At 46.0% G+C, this 20,114-nt stretch overlaps 1 protein-coding gene across 1 annotated transcript; it reads right to left on the bottom strand.

Annotated features, from left to right (window-relative positions):
• Positions 1 to 1,148: 1,148 nt before the first annotated feature.
• On the bottom strand, positions 1,149 to 9,725 carry LOC116973989 (interleukin-1 receptor type 1-like). The gene is made up of 7 exons (XM_033022123.1): positions 9,488 to 9,725; positions 8,850 to 8,912; positions 8,206 to 8,323; positions 6,675 to 6,823; positions 4,132 to 4,275; positions 3,156 to 3,323; positions 1,149 to 1,955 (listed from the first exon to the last, which is right to left on the bottom strand). Exons 1-7 carry the CDS (start codon positions 9,564 to 9,566, stop codon positions 1,591 to 1,593), a joined length of 1,086 nt encoding a protein of 361 aa, XP_032878014.1. The 5' UTR covers positions 9,567 to 9,725; the 3' UTR covers positions 1,149 to 1,590.
• Between the last annotated feature and the right edge of the window lie 10,389 nt (positions 9,726 to 20,114).

Here is a 20,114-nt window from a genome sequence, read left to right as displayed (position 1 = left end):
GAAACAAAATGAAAAAGGACACAAAATGCTGGAGCAACTCAGCGAGTCAGGCAGCATCACTGGAGAATATTTCAGGTCAGGACCCTTGTTCAGACTGCCATAATGTGAAGCTATTCTTCCATCGCCACCGCCTCCGGGCCCTTTTCTATGGGAAGGGGTCCTCATCTCCCAGTGATGATGCCTTTTCCCATCTCCAGCATTCTTCTTCATCGTAGACCAACCCTCCTCCACCTGCCAGCCTACTACCCCCTCTGCCTGGTATTACTTTTTGGAATTGCTGAAACAAAATGAACTTGCCTGTGACATCATGGTTCAAGCTGCCATCACCTTAAAGTGATTGGACTGATCTCAGACTTTATAGACCTCTGAGAAATTTTCTTTCTCTTAACAAAATTTGAAAAATTAGTATCAGAAGCCATTCTCTTTGTGTTTCTCATTGACTATGTTAAGTTCTTCTTCACCTTGTCGTGATGGAGAAGGTTGCGTGTGCCAAAGATCCTGAGAGCTAATCTGACTGGAGCTGGTAGGGTGTCCTATGGCTAGCCAAGTCAAAGGGAAGGTTCCTGACAAGCGAGGCTCAAAAAGACCACCTTAATGGTGAAACAGGCAGAGGATGGTGGCTGGCCAGTGGATGGAGCAACATAACGACTGAGAAAGTGGAAGAAGGTTGCATTAGGGAGAGACTACCAACCATGATGGAATCCATGCCATAGGATCCAGGATTGCCACTGCCGAGGACTGTGTGGTGGCTGTAGTGCAGTCTCCCCATGTTTAGAGATGTCACACACCCAGAGGTACATACCAAAGACTGTGGCTCCAAGATCAGTCCCTTCAGGACTTTCAAGACCCACAGAAGGAGCTCGCCAGGAGACCAACCTTCTAAACTTGGAATGATCGCCTTTGGAGATGATGACCTTTAGTTTATGCCTCTTCACTTGAATAATTAAAGGCACTACCTCCAAGAATCAATTCTCCCAATTGTTGAAAAATGAAGAAACGTACTTATTTATTGTCTTTACCATGCTTTCTCTGTCAACTCATAACACATGCAGAAATAAACTGGGCTTGGTGCATCACTCAAAAACAGTGAAGTAGCCAGCTACCATCTTTCGTGGGACAAATGACAAAACAGATCATTTCAAACCATGATCTTTTAAGACAATAAGCGTTTATTTTCTCAGTTCCGCAAGAGCTTTCAGATCATTTTCGTTCGGAGAGCAATAAAGTATGTTTAGGTTAAAGATAGAGCATGAAAATGGGTCCTTTAGCCCATAAAATACATCAAAGAGCAGAAAATCCACCTGATTAAAATGTACCTTTATATATGTAACTGAAATAAAGCCGAGAATGACTAAAAAATGCAAAAATAAACTAAAAACTATCCTATCCCAAGTTGTAATTGGGAATATTAATGTAATGTTGAAAGTTTCTAACAGTGAAGGCTAACATAGAAACATAGAAAAATAGGTGCAGCAGTAGGCCATTCGGCCCTTCGAGCCCATTCCTGCTTTTCCCCCATATCCCTTGATTCCTTTAGCCCTAAGGAGCATGAAACTAAGTACAAGGCAAGGATTACACCTCTGCATTCATTTAGTAGGTTGCTGAATCATACGGAACCCAGCTGCAGGTCTTGTTTCTGGCTGGCATTTTGTATCTCACTTGCTTCCAAAATCTTGAGCAAGCTGCATTAGGTTTACTTGTTTCATATGATTTCCATTTGATGGTGCCATTTTTTTGAATGATATGTCTTATGGATGCTGGAAAGTCATTCAAGCAGTCAAATTTCTCCAACTCAATTAGAATCACTTTAATTTCATTCCGGATTAAAGCCTCAAATAATCCAACTTGGCGTTCAAATCCAGAGTATGCCTGATCATCAGCAGAAGGCTTCCAAGTCAAAATGATTATCAGTCTCCTGCTGCTCCGTATATTATCTTCAATAACTTCAGCTGCAGCTGTAAATATAAACCACGGATAATAGTTACTACAAATAAAAGTAGGCATCAAATTCAAAAATTGTTACTCTTTGATACATTGAAACCTTTTGGGGGGGGGGGGGGATAATTTGTCTCTTATCATTTCTATTTTTTGGTTGTAAATTCATATGGGTGATCGATTTCCAAGTTCAGTTTCCCATACCCAATTTCATCGCCCACCACCTCTAAAAAATGGGATTACAAATAGTGGCAAACATTAAACTGATCACAGGCTTCGTGCATTCTTTAGACTTTACTTTAGAGGTACAGCGTGGAAACAGGACTTTCAGCCCACCGAGTCTGCATCAACCAGTAATCACCCCGTACACTCGCAATACCCTACACACTAGAGACAATTTACAATTTGTACCAATGCCAATTAATCTACAAACCTGTATGTTTTTGGAGTGTGGGAGGTAACCGGATTATCCAGAGAAAACCCATGGGGTCACAGAGAGCACATACAAATTCCATACAGACATTGGCGGAAAACCCGGGGGGGCCAGGGGGGGACGTGTCCCCTCCATGTTTTCTGAGGTGGGGGACGGTCCCCTTCACGTTACAAGCTTTAAATCTGTGGTACAGATCTGCAGTAATTGACTTATTCTAACGGTAACGGCCCCGTAGTAGAAGCATCCACGTCGCGGGGCTGGAAACTGGAAGCTTCCCAAGCTAATTAGCCGTGTGCCCTAATTCAGCACGCACGGCTGAAGCTTCCGATGCCTCGTGTGTGTGAGTGTGTGCATGCGCGCGTGGCCACCAAGAAATTGTGTCCCCCCCCTGACCCTCGGTCCCCTCCATGTTTTGAAAGCGGTTTCCGTCTCTGCGTACAGACACCACCGTAGTCAGGGTTGAACCCGAGTGTCTGGCAACTCTACCATTGTGCCACTGTGCTGTCCTTTCAGCAGAAACTGGTCTTAGCCTGAATAGATCTTAAACAGATGACTCTCTGATTTATGAGCGGTTTCCAGGGACACATTCAGAGACAGACATCATGTGCAGCTGGAAGAAGAACTCCCAGCACAGTGAGATATCCTTCAGGGAATGTTGCTGACTTGCCCATTCCAGACTGCAGGAATATGTGCTGAGGCCTGGCACTGCCAGCATGAAGGTTCTGTGGGGGAGGACCCTTTTACCCAATTGGAACTCAATTCCCAATATTAACTACTTTCTTCTTACCCTGGCCAGGAAGTTCATCTCTGCCATAAATGAATAGTTTGTAGCCATATTTTTCTTCGAGTATTTGCGGTAAAATGTGAAGAGCAAAGTAGCTTGAATTACATTTATCCAAAGAGCCTTTATTCTCAGATCTTGGATAGATTACATATGCGTCAAACGTCTTACCATCTGTTGGGATATCAGTAGTAATTAATAAAGATAATAATGGATAGAATAAATATTTGTTCAGAAGGATAAGAATTTATTCAAAAAATCTGTAATTTGAAGCAATACAATTCCTGACCTTCAAAAATAAACCAGAATTATAGAACAAAGCCACTCTATATTATCCTAAACTCACACATAGCCATTAATTGATGTAAATATCAAACCAGTGATGCCAAACACAGATGTGTTAATCCCTAATAGCAAGTGGTACTGTATAACTGGAGCAAAAATTGAATCATTGCCTGAAATCTATAATAAAAACCGAGAAAACAAAATAAAACTTAGCTAGTTAGGCAGCAACTGTGCAGAGAAACTGATTCAACAATTTGGGTCAAAGACCTTCATCAGAATTCAACGTGAGAAACTAGGCATGTTTTTAATTGCAGATAGGGGGAGACAGAGAGAACAGAGACAACATCTGTGACAGAGTGCAGACAAAAATTGTCAATGGTAACAATTACTTTAAAACCCACAGTTGAAACAAAGTGCTACGGAGATCATTATTTTAACATGTAACATATTAAAATGAAGGCCTAACAACACCTATGGAAATATGGGTTCTATCTGAAGTTGTTAACTCAATATGAAGTCTCGAGATAAGGAGATCATTAGGAATGGAAGTAAAATGGAACGAAGAAACTAATGATCTCAAACTTTGTGTGTTTGATGTACATTGCCTGGGAAATTGTCCATATATATGACACGGTTATTCACTGGATAAAATCTACAGTGAACAATAAAGCAAATAAATCAATAATATTGTATTTACCATGAACGATTTTTGGGGATGCGAATGAATCTCTATACCAAAGGACAATCTCCACCTTGAAAATAACGTATATTGCGAAACAGGCTAGAAATCCAAAGATTAGTGGAATGAAGACTGTAATCACATCATATATCCCATCTGGTGCTAGAAAAGGAAAGAAATAATTCAATTGTAAGAAACATTGAATAATATGTTATATTTCCTTGCATGGACCAAGAGACTTAGTGGGCAAATATAGAGCATGAGAGCAAAATTTGCAATAAACATAAAAATGCATCGCAAAATGCTTCTTTAAACGTGTGAAAACAAACAGATTACTAAAGAAAAATGTCAGACACTTACAGTCAAAAATGTGATAATTAATAATGGGAGACAAAGAAATGGTGGTGGAATGGAATAAAACGTTTGGCTTTGTCGACATGGAAGAGGCCCAATTACTTCTTAAAATACCAGGGAATTAGGAATGAATAAAAATAATTCAAGTAAATTTCTATTATTAAAGAATTCTAGTCACAGCATCAGTTAAGAAAATGAGTGCTGGAGAAATTAATAGGATCTAAAAGCAGTTAATTCCATAGGGCCCATATCCTGAACCCAAGAGTCCTGAACAGAAGATAGACACAAAGTGCTAGAGTAACTCAGCGGGTCAGGCAGCATCTCTGGAGAAAAGGAATAGGCGATGTTTCCGGTTGAGATCCTTCCTCAGACTGAGAGTCAGGGGAGAGGGAAACTAAAGATATGAACAGGTACAAAACAATTGGAGCTAGCACCGATGGCCAAAGAGCCCCACAATGGTCCATGTTGGATGTGGAGGAGGTCCTTAAAAGAGGTAGCCACAGAAACAATGGATGCATTGGTTGTCATCTCCAAAATGCAACAAATTATGGAATGGTCGCTACAGATTGAGGGATGGAAAATGTAACCCCAAAATTTTAAAAGCAAGGAAAATCAAAAATAGAACGACAGATCATACAGTCTAACGTCAATAGGCAGAAAATTGCTGGTTTATTGCAGTGGAATTTGACAAATTAGACTTATGAAAGAGAAATCATGTTTGGGAAATCTACTGGAGTTTTTTGAGGAAGTTACTGTTGGAATAGATAGAGAATATAGCGGTGAATTTGCATTTACCGAATGCCTTTGAATGAAACCCATGTCAGGGGATAGTGTGCAAAATGAAATCACATAGGCTTGGTGCAATATAATGTACTAGCCTGGGTTGCAAATTAGTGGACATAGAAAATAAGGATGTATACATCTTATTACAGCATGCCAATTGGCGAATGGTCGGGAACTGCAAGCATCAATACTTGCGCCCCAGCCATTGACAAGATATACCAATGATTTGGATGTAATATTTCTAAGTTTTCCTGAAGTACAAAATAAGGTGGAATCATGAATTGCACCCAGAGGGTCAAGAGTGGGGTCGGACGCCGGGGCTCTAAACGGCCCAGCAGATGGTGGGAGCGTGGGATGGGTTGGCAGGTCATTCCATTCACACTCAGTTTACATTTTATATTTGTTTTATTTAATGCCCCTGTCCCACTTCGGAAACCTGAACGGAAATCTCTGGAGACTTTGCGCCCCACCCAAGGTTTCCGTGCGGTTCCTGGAGGTTTTTGTCAGTCTACCTACCTGCTTCCACTACTTACAACCTCCGGCAACCACCTGCAACCTCCAGGAACCGCATGGAAACCTTGGGTGGGGCGCAAAGTCTCCAGAGGTTTCCGTTCAGGTTTCCTAAGTGGGACAAGGGCATTAGTTTCTGGCACACCCTGGTGTTTTAGAGACACAGTTGGGTGTCGTTAGCGGGCCAGGGGTGTATTGTTGTTTCATCATCACGTGACCTCTGCTGGTCCAGAAAAAGAGATAATCAAGAAAGGCTGTAGAACCGAGCGTGCCGGAAAATTAATGTTCAACCAGTACCAGCATTCATCTTGCAGGTTCTGGGTGGAATTAAATCTAATTATGCAAAGCAAAGGAATTCAGCAACAGAAGTTCCTGCCGTTTATCTTATTAGTTGGTCATGCTAATTAGGCAAGGAATACACAATTACCAGCAATAAGAATTCAGCATAACCAATGTGCCAGGGATTTATACAGTATATTCATGACACCATTATGAAGTTGCTTCAAAATCATGCCAGCAGAGAGAATATAATAACATTGTTCATTGAAAAAAATCATCTAATACCATAAAATGTAACAGATTGGATCACTTTTGTTGCCTGCTTTGATGGAATGGTATTATAACAATTACTCATTTTAACAAGAAATTGAAGTCACAACAAAAATTGTTGAATAAACCAATTTGAAAATTATAGGTAATGTTGATACCTTGTGTTGTTTCTCATGGAAGGATTAAACAAATTTTCAGTTAATAGCCAAGCCATTTTTTGGACCACGCTAACCCCCACAAGGGGTGCACTGAATAAGTAACAGATCTTAACATTATCTCAGACTTAAATCTTGCCATACACATAGACTACTTGGTTCACTATAGAAATATGGAAAATTATTCTTATTTCATAATCAAAGTCTTACATTGACGTGAAAGTTTTAGAAAAGTATTTCCATATCCCAGGGAATTGTGTGCTACACAGTCAAATTTGGTTTGAAAGTCTTCTTCAATGATCTTGGAGATAATTAGGGTTCTCCTGATAATAAAGGTAGGACCAGTTCCTTTTTTACGACTGTGAAAACAATACAATAAACGTAAGCATTTTGTCGAGACAAGTTACAACTTTCCACTGCTGTTGGGAATCTACCTTTGCTGCTTCTCATTCCTTAAAAAAAATAAAAATTTGAATTGCATAGGTTGATAGGGTGGGTGAAGAAGCTATGTGACACTTTTTTTTACATTAATTTTATCCTTGTAATATCATTGCTGAGGTGCCCCTTTGTCTTGTCAAACACATTTCCTTGTAATGTTGGCCCAGTGTTAACCTACATATGACAAATAAAACTGAACTGACTGAACTGAACTTGCTCTCGTAGGTTGGGCAGGAGAATTAGGAAAAGACACAAAATGCTGGAGTAACTCTGCGGGTCAGGCTGCAGCCCTGGAGAACATGGAAAGGTCAGGATCCTTCTTCAGACTGATTGTGCTGGGGGGAGGAAGGAAACCTACATTTTAATGCAAGCTGTAGTTTAGTGTGAGGTGTTGAACTTTGGGAGGTAAGGGGAAAATATAAAATGAACAGCAAAACCCTTAGCAGCATTAATGTACAGAGGGATCTTGGGTTCCAAGTCCATAACTCCTTGAAAGTGGCAACACAATTAGATAGAGTGGTAAAGAAGACATATGGTATGCTTGCCTTCATTGGTCGGGGCATTGAGTCAGGAAGTCATGATGCAGTTATTTAGGTCTTTGGTTAGGCTGTATTTGGAGTTTTGACTGCAGTCTTCACCACCCCATTACAAGAAGGACATGGAGGCATTGGAAATGATGTCGAGGAGGTTTACCAGGATGATGCCTGGCCTGGGGGTATTAGATACAGGGAGAGGTTGGACAGACTTGATGCCTGGTCTGAGGGTATTAGATACAGGGAGAGGTTGGACACTTGCATAGTTTTCTCTGGTGGGCCGAACGGCCTGTTTCCGCATTATATCTCGAAACTAAACTAAAACTTCAAGCTAGAGCTGTGTTTAAACTTTGTACTGGAGTATCTTATTAAGGCATTGCCCAAGCTCCTTCGGAAATGGAATGGAATCACATGAACACATATTGTCAAAGCTCTGATCCCCATTCCAACTACAAAAGCCAGGTAATTTCCAGCAGAGCGATCCAGTCCGAGTGGTCTTTTTCACATCCCATTTACATGTGACCCGGGGCACAAACTACAAAGACGTTTCTGTCTGCATAGCTACAGAGAGAACAGAAGAAACTTTATCATTTATTTATAACCCTTTCATTATTATGCTGTATGATGGATGTGGAGGAGTAATGGTATAACTCCGGCAATGCATTTTTTTTCTAATGAAAATGAAATGAATACTGAAATATTCTAACATTTTTCAAGTATTTGCCCTTTTGTCATTCAGCTTTCATTTAAGTATTGAGGTAAAGACTCACAATTTAGGCCCTTGCTTAATTCTTAAATTATCTTTGGGAATATTCATCCAGGAAAGCCCATACATTTGCAGATTACCAGATCCTAAATGAGCTTCACAGGTCACATTCAGCTCAGAACCTGTCATACAACAAAAAAAATGCAATGCAGAGTAAAGTTATTACATAAGGCCATTGCTGTATTGTCCACTTTCAAGTTGAAGAGGTATCTCATTAATTAAATATATCTATCAAGGCTGAGTGGACAGAACAGTGGGAGGTAGAGGCAGCAGCGATGGAGCGGAAAGTGGGGTTGAGGTGAAGGGGGAAAGATTTACTCGGGATCTGAGGGGTAAACTTTTCACACAAAGGATGGTTGGTGTATGGAATGTGCTGCCAGGGGAGGTAGTTGAGGCAGGGACTATTGTAACATTTAAGAAACAATTAGACAGGTACTGGTAGAGCCAGTTTAGAGGGATGTGAGCCAAATGCAGGCAGGTGAGACTAGTGTAGATGGGACATATTGGTCAGTGTGGGCAAGTTTGGCCGATGGGCCTGTTTCCACACTGTATGACTCTGAACAATTGAAAAATGTATATAGAAGTGTTGTAAGGAATATTTGGTGCAAAAAGCAAAAATCATAGTCGATTCACTTATTTTGTTCTTACCAAGTCTTGCTTGAATTGTGTTGTTTTTAGGATTCATTAACTCTGGCTGTATCAACTTGATGACTGAAATAATCAATTTTAAAGGTTAGGATCACAGCCTGAAATATTCAATGTAAATTTATAGAGAAAGAAAAAGATTTTGATAAGGCACAGCAATAGTGTACAAAGCAATAGGTTATGGATCATTTTTCCTTTTTCAAAGGGGATAAAACATTCTCAGGGCAAAATTGTACCACTGACAGTGGCATGGAAAGAGAGGAAAATTATATGATTGTACTTAGAAATGTAAGGTTCCTAATATCTTCCTGGAAATGGGACAGTGCAGTTGAAGGAAAAAATGAGCAGATCTGGGAGAGTGAGAGGATTTTATCATCCAGTCACTGGAAACTACCCAACTTCATAGCTTTGTATTAAGTGAGTCCTTGTAGGTAATAATTCATTTCATATGCCAAATGTACAACTTCTCCCATGTCATTCCCTTTCATGTTCTTCTACATTTAAGTGGCAGTATTGTGCTTATAATATCTATCAGTATATAATCATATAATTTCACCCTACATTTGTTTGCAATGGGGCTCTAATGTAGAATTTATTGTTCAAAACCTGTATGTTTCGCATACATTTAACAATTGACTTACGTTCTATTTTCAATTCCATTGTCTGTGTTACATTAAACCTTCTGTCAAAGTGCACAAATTCAAGGCTGCACGTGTACATTCCATCATCTTCAGAGTCCGCATTTTTTATTTGCAGTCTATTATTTAACAGGAAGTATTTTTCATTGTCAATTTTAATATGATTACAGTTCTGAAAAAGAAAGCAACACTGTAAGTGTACATTGCCCAATTATTTCCAGCTATCTGTCAACATATATCAACATAGCAGGTAGATGGGACTAGGGGAGAAAAAGTGTTTGGCACGGACTAGAAGGGCCGAGATGGCCTGTTTCCGTGCTGTAATTGTTATATGGTTATACGGTTATATCAAATGTTCTTGATTTTTCTAATTTCAAGTAGCTCTTGCATTCCCTCCCTCCCTCCCTCCCCCACCCCAGTCATCCTACTTGTTCCACTGTTCACATCCTTGTACCCCTTTGTTATCACCTCTTCCCCAGCACCCCATTATGGGGGCTCCACCCTTTCTTGGTCATCTGTTGCCGACTCTGCTTTGTTTTGGCCTTTTCTTACCTCCAGTTCCCTCCTCTCTACCTTCAGTCTGAAGAAGGGTCCCGATCCAAAACGTCATCCATCCTTTTTCTCCAGAGATGCTGCCTGACCCGTTGTGTGATTCAGGCAGTTTGCGCAGCATCTGCAGTTCCTTTGTATGCATATCTATCAATATATTATGGCCTATAACTTAAAAACCGGTAAAATGTAATCTATTTTCTAACACCTGCACTATTTCCTCCATGATCCTCTTTTTTCTCTCTGAATGAATGAATGAATAAGTTTATTGGCCAAGTATTCACATACAAGGAATATGCCTTGGTGCTCTGCTCGCAAGTGACAACATGACATACAGTGATGCTCAAATTGAGAATAGGTCAATTGCACTGCTTGTTGAATGAGCATGATTTTTGCACATTGCAGTGAATATCACAGGTTGGTATTTGTTGAATGTACCGAGAGCAAGAGAAGTTGTGAGCAACCCAGGGACTGGTCCTCTCTCCCTTCCTGTTCACCATCTACACCTCAGACTCCTGCCACCTGCAGAAGTTTTTGGAAGACTCTGCAACTGTGGGCTGCATCAGTGAGGGGAGGGAAGCTGAATGCAGAGGTGTGGTCTATGACTTTGTAGAATGGGCTAAATCACCTGCAGCTCAACACCGACAAGACTATGGAGTTAGTGGTGGATCAAGAGAAGAGGAACACCCCTGTCCCCATCAATGGTGTGGATATGCAGTTTACCAAGGAGTACAAATGCCTTGGATTGTACCTGGACAGTAAACTGGACTGGTCCAGGAATGCTGAGTCCCTACCAAAGAGGGACTGAGCCAGCTCTGCTCCTTCAATGCAAGATGCTGCAGATGTTCTACCCATTGGTGGTAGCCAGTGCAATCTTCTTCTCTGCCGTGTGCTGGGGCAGCAGAGTGACGGCTGTGGATGCCAACAGGATTAACAAACACATCAGGAAGGCTGGCTCTGTCCTGGGGACGGAGTTGGATTCATGGGAGGTTGGTCTTGGAGGGGAGGATGCTCCTCAAACTGCAGAGCATCTTGGACAATACAGCTCAACCCCTCCATGACACGCTGGTCAACCTGAGGAGTACCTTCAGCAACAGACTGGTTCCACCAAGATGCAGCACAGAAAGCCACCGGAGATCCTTCTTCACTGTGGCTATCAAACTGTACAACTCCTCCCCCTTCTGTTGTGAGATAGAATGACTCCCCGCCCCAGCCATCTTGACAGCGGCACAAACCAGCTCCAGGGAGAGAGAGAGAGGGAGAGAGGGAGAGAGGGAGAGAGGGGGGGGGGGGGGGGGGGGGGAGGGGGAGAGGGAGGGGGAGGGGAGGGGGGAGAGAGAGAGAGAGAGAGAGAGAGAGAGAGAGAGAGAGAGCCTTTCAAGGTTTTTGTCGATGGAGAAGGAATAGAGGCAGAGGGGCTTCATAGATTGACTTATCATTGGACTGCTGAAACTTTCCTTTGCTTAAGGATTCCTCCATTAATGTGAAATTCCTGAGTTTTCTCTGCATCGCCGCGGGGGTGGCTGACGCTGGCGGATTGTCAAGAGTGCTTGGAGATCTAGCCTGGAGGGTAGGAAAGGTTTCAGTGTCTTTGAAGTTTCTAGCACCGATTCTCTGCCCTAAAATCATTTTGCACAATGCTGCTGTCTGGTTTAATGTGAAGAAGGTACTTTTGCTTCCAGCAAGGCTGTAAAAGAGCTTCCCAAAAGCTGCTCTCGGCTGTGGACGAACTTGGGGACTTTTCCTGCTTCAGCTGGAGGAATCTGCTTCTGCTGCTTATCTTAGACTGTGATTGTCTCTGAGAGCTGGTTTGTGCCACTATCAAGATGGCTGGGGTGCGGCTGAAGGACCGGAGTTACGCAGCGGTGGTATCAGCTACGGGTACGGGGCCATTGGAGGATGAGCCTCATGTTAACTTGGATTGGGACAGATTCGGGATCTCAGTCCAAACTGGGCCCCTGTGGACCAGGGGAGCAATTGCGAGGGGCGTGAATGACCTTTTCAAGAGGGGTGCTATTGTCTCTTCCGAGCTCGCAGGAGGAAAGGTTGAGATGATACTAAAGACCCGGGAGGATGTGGCCCTAGTGTTGGAGAGGGGGCTCCCAGTGGGGGGGGCCCACATACAGGTGGATCCGTGGGTGTCCAGGGCGAGACTGGTTCTCCTGCGGAGTTGCCCCACGTGTATTTGGATGCAAATCTTCTTCCACACCTGTCTAATATTGGGGAGGTGTGGTCTAAATTCTTTAGGTTAATGCACCCCGGGAATGACCCGTATGAAAAAGGTGTCTTTTGCTTCAGAAGGAGGGTTTTCATGAAGGTGGGAGAGGGGGAAGGCGTTGAGGGTTGCTTTGAAGTGAAGTATAAGGGTCTCCTCAGAACCGTGTTTTGGAGTTGGGGAAAGACACGGTGTCATGTGTGCAGTGAGTCCATAAGGAGTGTCATAACTGCGGGGTCGCTGCTAGCAGTTCTAGCGCAACGGCCCAGGAATGTACTGCTGGCCCATCCGGGGTGGCTCGTCATGCCTCAGTGGCGCGGGGTGGTACTGCTGACTCAGCTGGGGCCGCTAGCTCTGCCTCTGTGATCCGGGGTGGCAGTGATAGCCCATTTGGGACTGCAAGTTCCGCCTTGGAGACCCGGGGCAGTGGTGGCCCCCGCCCCTCATGGCCTGAACCTGTGGTGGTGGTTGATGGTGAGGTGCAGGGGGAGGATGAAGGGGTTGAGAAGGTACAGGAGGAGCAGGAGAATGGGAGGAAGAAGAAAAAGCCCATCCAAGTGAGTCAAACGCAAGCGGGTGGGCCCTTGCCTACATCTGAGACCACCCAAGGGGCACCTGTCAGCTCCAGTGAGGTCCAGAATGCACCTGACATGGCCCATCAAGGAGCTGAGGTGGTTCAGACGGGGGCAGGGAAGGTAAAACATGCGGGTGGTGAAGTGGCAGCGGGTAGTGTGGAGGTGGAAGACCCTTCCTTTATGGAGATCACCGTACCGCCGCATGTCAGCGGGATAAAAAGAAGGCATGCGCCTGGCGAGGAAGAGCAAGGTCGTGAGTCCAAAGTAAGGGGGATGCCTATTTTAAGACCTTCCACCCCGGTGTAGTTGGTGGTCACGAACTAGTGTTTTCTGGGCTGGAGGTTGGACCTCTGTTTCAGGGATCTTCTGCGGGTGATACCAGACCAGTTGCTGGGGTTGACTCCTCTGGAGTTGTGGCCTCTGGGCCGGTGGGTGTCTCTTCATCTCAGGGGCCCTCCGAGGGAGTTATCTCATCGGGTGTTGAGGTTGGCTCCCCTGGGTGTGTGTCCTCTGGGTCGGAGGAGATCCCCTCGTTTCAGAGGCCTTCTGAGGGTGCTGGCACGCCAGATGATGGGGTTAGCTCCCCTGGTAGTGTGCCCCCTGAGACGGGGGATTAGCAGAGTCAACCCAAAGGGGGAGGTTTGGGGGCATCTTTGTTCCAGTCTGTGCTCCTTATTAGAGCCAGTGGAGGTGCTGTGGGCTGTGCTGCCTCACCGGATGAGTTAGCAGGGGAGAGTCCAAAAACAAGTCAAGATCCTCTGGGTATTGCAAGTGGAGAGGGTCTTCTGGGTGCTGTGGAGGTCGGTGCTGTTTCAGATGACGATCCTCTTTCGGATTCCGGGGGAGCCAGTGCACATCGAGCTCTGGGGGTGCCTCTTGGCTTTTCTTCCTCAGGCCCAGACGTGGAGGGTGATGGGAGAGTGCAGCCTGGCCTTTCATGGGCAGCTTGTTGCTGTCAGGGGTATCAGGACCCTCCGTTGGCATTGATCCTGGGGGTGGTGTCATGTCGGAGGAGGGGGAAGCGTGACGAGGCCAGCTTGTGCAGTGGGGTGAGTGAATTTTCAGACAGATGTGGTCCTTCGAACTCTGACAACGACCGTGAGCGCTGTGCAGAAGAGGTTGTTGTTTCAGGTGTGAGTGGGTAGGCTGAGTGCCCAGGCTCCAAGGCCGTGTCTCAAACAGTCATTATTCATGAGGCTCGGGAGTTTCTAAAAACAAGCCGAATAGTCAGGACAAAAACAGAGGGTGCAAAAAGACGGTGGGCAGATTGGCCAGGTTTGGTTAAGACTCTCGAGGCTATCCTTGGCAACAAGGATAGTGATCTTCCTGAGTCTGAGAAGTGTTCGTTTGGGGACTTTTTGGGGTTCCTCAGAGAGAGAGTTTTCGAGCCTATGGGGAGTGTGAGGTTCTCAATCTAGTGGGTTTGCACATTCAGAGTCGCCACACTAAATTTAAACGGAAGTAGAGCGAGTTTTCGTAGATTTCAGCATCTCTCAGTCCTCAGAGATAGGAAATATGCAGTGTGTTTTCTACAGGAGACGCATACTGTTGTCAGTGATGAACCCACCTGGCAACTGGTGGGAAGGGGGGGGGTCTACATGAGCCATCTCAGCTCAAATTCGAGTGGGGTGGCTTTTCTGTTGGCCCCGAATTTTCAGCAAGAGGTCCTGAAAGTGCAGGAAGTTGTGCCAGGGCATTTGCTCCATCTGGCCGTGAGCATGGATGGCATGCCGTTGCATTTCATTAACGTATATGCCCCCAGCACTGACACGATGCAGGCCTGCCTACTTCAGGAGGTGACTGCTCTGTTGAGCACTATTGATAGTGGAGAGTGTGTCGTCCTTGGGGGGATTTTAATTGCACACTTGACGTTCTGGTACTCAGTGTGCCCCTGCTGTAGCAAAGAAGCTGAGAGTTTGATTGATTCCTTTGAGTTGGTTGATGCATGGCGGAACCTCCACCCTGATTCCAATGCTTTTTCGCGGAGGTCTGAGGGTGGTGGTTCCCGCATTGATCCTATGTATATTTCCAGTGCGCATGCTTCCCGTGTCTCAACAGCCTCAATGCAGCTGGTGCCGTGCTTGGACCACTGTCTGGTGCGTGTGGATTTTAATCCAGCGCGCGCTCGGGCCGGGTCCACGTACTGGCACTTTAACAACCGGCTGCTGGAGGATCGGTGTTTCCAGGAGTCATTCAACTGGTTTTGGGTGAAGTGGAGAGAGAGGCAGAGGTGCTTCTCTTCCCTTAGGCAGTGGTGGGATGTGGGGAAAGCTCACATCCATCTCTTTTGTAAGGAATATATGTGGGGGTCGACCGCATGGCGGGACTCAGCGGTCGAGAGACTTGAGAGGGAGCTACTGGAAGCAGAGTCTCACCTGGGTCGGATTGGTGATGACTCCTGCGAATGGGGAGAGTTTCAGGAGAAGAAGGAAGCCTTGAGGAACCTGCTGCTTGAGCGGTCTCGAGGCGCTTACGTGAGGTCACGGGTCCAGACGTGACTTTTCTTTTTCTCCTTTCTTTATCTCTCTGGAGAAAGGGCGGGGAGCCCGCAAGCAGCTCGTAGAGCTGTTCACGGATGATGGCTCCTCTGTCACAGATCCAGAGTGGATCAGTGCTTTAGTCCAGTCCTTTTATTTGTCCCTGTTCTCCGCAGGTGGATTCAGCGGGGAGGTTCAGCGGGCCCTGTTGGAGGGTCTACCGACTGTAGATAGGGAGGTGTCCGATCTTCTTGATGGCCTCTTTTCACTGGAGGAGTTAACTTGTGCCCTGCACCAGCTCAGGAGGGGCAGGTCCCCTGGGCTGGATGGGTTGACGGTAGAATTTGGTAGAGCTTTCTGAAATATCCTGGGGGGTGATTACATGATGGTTCTGGGGGATAGCCTGGCTACCAGGGAGATGCCTCTCTCGTGGAGAGGGACAGAGAGAGAGAGGGAGAGAGAGGGAGAGAGGGGGAGAGAGGGGGAGAGAGAGGTGCGGGAGAGAGGGGGAGAGAGAGGGTGCGGGAGAGAGGGGGAGAGAGGAAAATTCAGATGGAGAGGGTCAGAGAGACCGAAAGAAAGTCAGATTTAGAGTCAGAGAGAAAAAAATCACAGTGAGTCAGAGTCACAGCGAGCGTGTCACAGCGAGAGTCAGAGAGTGTCAGAGAGTGTCAGAGTCAGTCACAGCGAGAGTGTCACAGCTCGAGAGTCAGAGAGTGTCAGAGTCAGTCACGGCGAGAGAGTCAGAGAGAGAGTCACGGCGAGGGAGAGGTTCAGACAGAGAAAGAGAGAGGTTTATAGAGAGATAGTCATAGTCAAGAGAGTCAGACAGATAATCACAGAGAGAGTTAGAGTGTGTCAGGAGAGTGTCAGAGAGATTGACAGAGAGAGCATGACAGTTTCAGAGACAGAGCCTTTTGAATCAATTACAGTGTGGGAGCTCTTTCACATACAATATCCATGTCAGGCATTTGTAACACAGGGACAGCCTGCATCGCATCTGTTTCTGTTAATATCCACAATGTGATGCAACATTATTGTGGAAGTGCAGACTGCAACTCATTACTTGGTAAGGTTCCCACTTCCTTTAGATTACAACATCTAAGCCACTTCTTGGAATTCATCTCAGAACCTTATTGTATCTTTCATACAGGAAGGAGATAAAGAGCTTAGTAACACGGTGTCAAGACGACAACTTCACAAAAGTTTCATTAAAAAATGACTTTCGAATGACAGTTCTTCCAAATGAAAGTCCCAAAACCCATTTTAAAAATGGAAATAAAAAAAACCTTTAACACTACTGCAGACATGTACCTGCACCTTCCTTCAATGACAGTGACTCATGCTCCCTTTCAATAGCTTTATGTAAAGTCTTTAAGATACGCTCAGTGATCACTCCTTCTTGGAGGTCCATACCATTGAACTAATCCAAACAATAGCAGTTGCCGTCTTGTGTCCCTTTCAGTGAGGAGGGACCCGTGCCGTTGAGAGCGAAGAAGGCCGCCGTGAGCAATCGTCGAGAGTGTAGGCCGGCATGGGCGGAAATCCTGGGGAGGTGAGGGGGGACATGTCCCTCCCATGTTTTGAGAGGTGGGGGACAATCCCCCCCCCTCCCATGTTTTGTAAACCAGATTTTGAAATTTGGTGAAAAAAAAATCTATTAAAATCTCCGCTTTCCGCGAGACAGTGGGGGTGTCACTGTTAAGCATTTGTTAAATGTCTCTATTAACATCGTATTAGCACGATGTGTCACCAATTGTATTTTTAGAATTTCTTAAAGCTGTCTGATGTGGGTACAATTACCATTTGAACTAATTGGATGTATTGGTGGGTGGGAAAGATTTAAACGGGTATCGGATTTAAACGGGTCATTAAGGGCTCCGGTCGAATGGGTTTCCTGGCTGGCTTGCTGGTAAGTCCCTCATTCACAGTCACTCACCTTATTTAGTATGTTTTTCCCATCTCTCTCTCTCTCTCCCCCCTCCAAGGTTGGTTCTTCTGTTTGCTTTTATTTGCTACAGTTTTATTTGCTTAAATGTTATTTATCACATTGTAGCTTTTGAAAGATTCAAGCAGGTATCAGACGCTTTCTAAGGGCTGAATCGCCCGTTCGCGGGGCCTTCCATCACCCAGCGTAGCGTAAAATCAAACTGCTGCATCGAGGCTCCCGATGTTGAAGCCCCCACTGGCCGATTTTAAGCCACGCCGGTCGATGAAAGGCCCAGCGAATGGGCCGATTCAAGCCCCACGATTCGGGGCGGGCGAAGCTGCTGTTGGTGGAGTTCGGAGTCGGTCACCAACCAGGTCAGCTCCCGACCCCCCCATCCCCGCCCCCGTGTTTTGACCTGTGCCGGAGAGAGCATCGGGGACCACCGAGAGTGATGGGGAGACCCATAGCACCGAGAATGTAGGGGGATCCGTGTCGGAGAGAGTGTAGGGGGATCCACACCACCGATAGTGAGGTGGACTGCCAAGAGCAATTCGGCAGGGGGGCGCCGAGATTGAAGAGGGGAGCTGGCGGGGGGGGGGGGGGGGGGCGCCGAGATTGAAGAGGGGAGCTGGCGGGGGGGGGGGGGGCGCCTGTGGTCACATGTCACAGCAGTCCTGATCCATCGCCGCGAGAAGAAGATAGGACTGTTCAATCAACTTTTTGTAACCTTGGTGGCCCCGGAAAGGTGACAACTGTTTGCGTACTGCTTAGGTGAGGTCTGCTGTTTGACTTTACCGGATTGTATGCAAAAAAAGGAATTTCATTGTCCCTAGGTACACGTGACGATAGAGTATCATTAAATCTTTGTGATCTTTCATAACAAGATGATCTGGTACCCTTCAATTTCAACACTAAATTTCTGGCAATATTTCTGCATACAACCCTCCTTGCTCATTGATTGATCCATGATTCCTTTGGGTGATGTTCTGGTACTTACCATATTCCCCGGCAATGAAGACGCTATTTTTTTACCCAAAATTAAGGCACGAAAATTTACCTGCGTCTTGGAGGCCGAAGGTTAGATTGTTAGCCAAGAAAGATAAACTTTGCTATCTCTCAGTACAGCAACATCAAGAATTATGTTGCTGTACCGAGGGATAGCCAAGTCTATCCTTCATTGCTGGCAGCTGATGGGAGGCGGCTGTAAAGTGGGAAGTGGCTGTAAAAGGACAGCGCTGCTGGGGGGAGGGGGAAGAATTCCTTTCACAGCGTGTGGGTAGTCTGGCCCGGGCAGGAGCGTTGAGAAGGAGGGGGTCGGGGATCATGCCAGCAACTCACTCACTCACCGCTGCCGTGCGCTCTGGGTGCGGAGCCACCGCATTGCGGCCAGGGAGGGAAGTAACTCGGGTGGCTGCCACCTCAGCGCCTTCTGCCGGCCTTCTGCCGGCCTTCTGCCAGCCTTCTGTCAGCCAGCCACGGTGTCCTTCGGCACAGGCACAACCGGTGGAGGTGGTGGTTGGCGGGTAACTACTGGGCGGAAGGCTGGCTGCTCCGTCCAGGGCTTGCTCTCTCTCTCTACTAGTCCCGGGGCAGGCGACCCAGGCGCTACAGCCAGTCCCAGAACAGGCGACCTGGGAACTGCAGCTAGTCCCGGAGCTCGCAGGCGACCTGGGTGCTACAGCCAGACCTGGGGCAAGCGAGCCAACCTGGGAACTGCAGCCATTCGCGGGGCACGTAGCCGACCTGGGCACTACAGCCCATCCTGTGGCACGCAGGCGACCTGCGAACTGCAGCCATTCCCGGGGTACGCAGCCGACCTGGGAACTGGGGCAAGCGAGACCTGGGGCCAGCGAGCCGACCTGGGAACTGCAGCCAGACCTGGGGCCAGCGACCTGGGAACTGCAGCCAGACCTGGGCAAGCGACCTGCAGCCATTCACGGGGCACGCAGGAGATCAAACCTGGGTTTCTGATGTAAGCGCTGTAAGGCAGCAAGTCATTCGCTGCGCCACCGTGCTGCCCTGTGCATCATGTGCAAGTTGCATCACTGATTATGCAATATCTATGCTCAGACATACCTAAGTAGCAACAGAGGACAAATCCACAAAACTACCATCTGATACCATTAAGGATAAGGGGGAAATCTTTTAGGACCGAGATGAGAAAAACATTTTTCACACAGAGTGTGGTGAATCTCTGGAATTCTCTGCCACAGAAGGTAGTTGAGGCCAGTTCCTTGGCTATATTTAAGAGGGAGTTAGATGTGGCCCTTGTGGCTAAAGGGATCAGGGGGTATGGAGAGAAGACAGGGATGGGATACTGAGTTGGATGATCAGCCATGATCATATCGAATGGCGGTGCAGGCTCGAAGGGCCGAATGGCCTACTCCTGCACATATTTTCTATGTTACCTACGGTGCCTATTCATTCCTTCCACAGTTACTGCCTGACCTGCTCAGTTCCTCCAGCGCTTAGTGTTTTGCTCAAGATTCCAGTGTCTGCAGTTCCTTGCGTTGCCATCAAAACATGATGGGAGGAGGTTAGACATGATGGGAGTTGCTTTCAACAATCAACTCTAACTGCTGTCATTTTGTACTATTTCCTCCATAATAATAAGCAGAATATTTTGTTTTTGGAAAGTAAAATTGACTTTATTCAAACTAAACTAATTAAATACATGGAGCCAACACATTTTATAGATTGATTTATCGTTGTTGCTTCACCAATGGACAGCCATAAATGTAAACCATGAAAATTTAAGCCTCGTCATAGGTCTACACCACCATTGAATCATGGCTGATCTGAAAGCAGTAACAGGATCGGTCAAAGTCAGCATGGATTTATGAAGGGGAAATCATGCTTGACTAATCTGGAATTTTTTGAGGAT

The sequence above is a fragment of the Amblyraja radiata genome, chromosome 6 (assembly GCF_010909765.2).
Source record: "Amblyraja radiata isolate CabotCenter1 chromosome 6, sAmbRad1.1.pri, whole genome shotgun sequence".
Classification (NCBI taxonomy): Eukaryota; Metazoa; Chordata; class Chondrichthyes; order Rajiformes; family Rajidae; genus Amblyraja; species Amblyraja radiata.
This window is presented reverse-complemented; position numbering and strand designations above follow the sequence as displayed.

Bases quoted from the DNA above. Each gene is read 5' to 3' on its own strand.
- LOC116973989 (XM_033022123.1), bottom strand. From the start codon at position 9,566: ATGTACACGTGCAGCCTTGAATTTGTGCACTTTGACAGAAGGTTTAAT. The intron at 8,324-8,849 runs GTAAGAACAAAA...GTTGTATGACAG, and splicing joins CACAATTCAAGCAAGACTTG to GTTCTGAGCTGAATGTGACC. The intron at 1,956-3,155 runs GTAAGAAGAAAG...TTATATTTACAG, and splicing joins AGATGAACTTCCTGGCCAGG to CTGCAGCTGAAGTTATTGAA.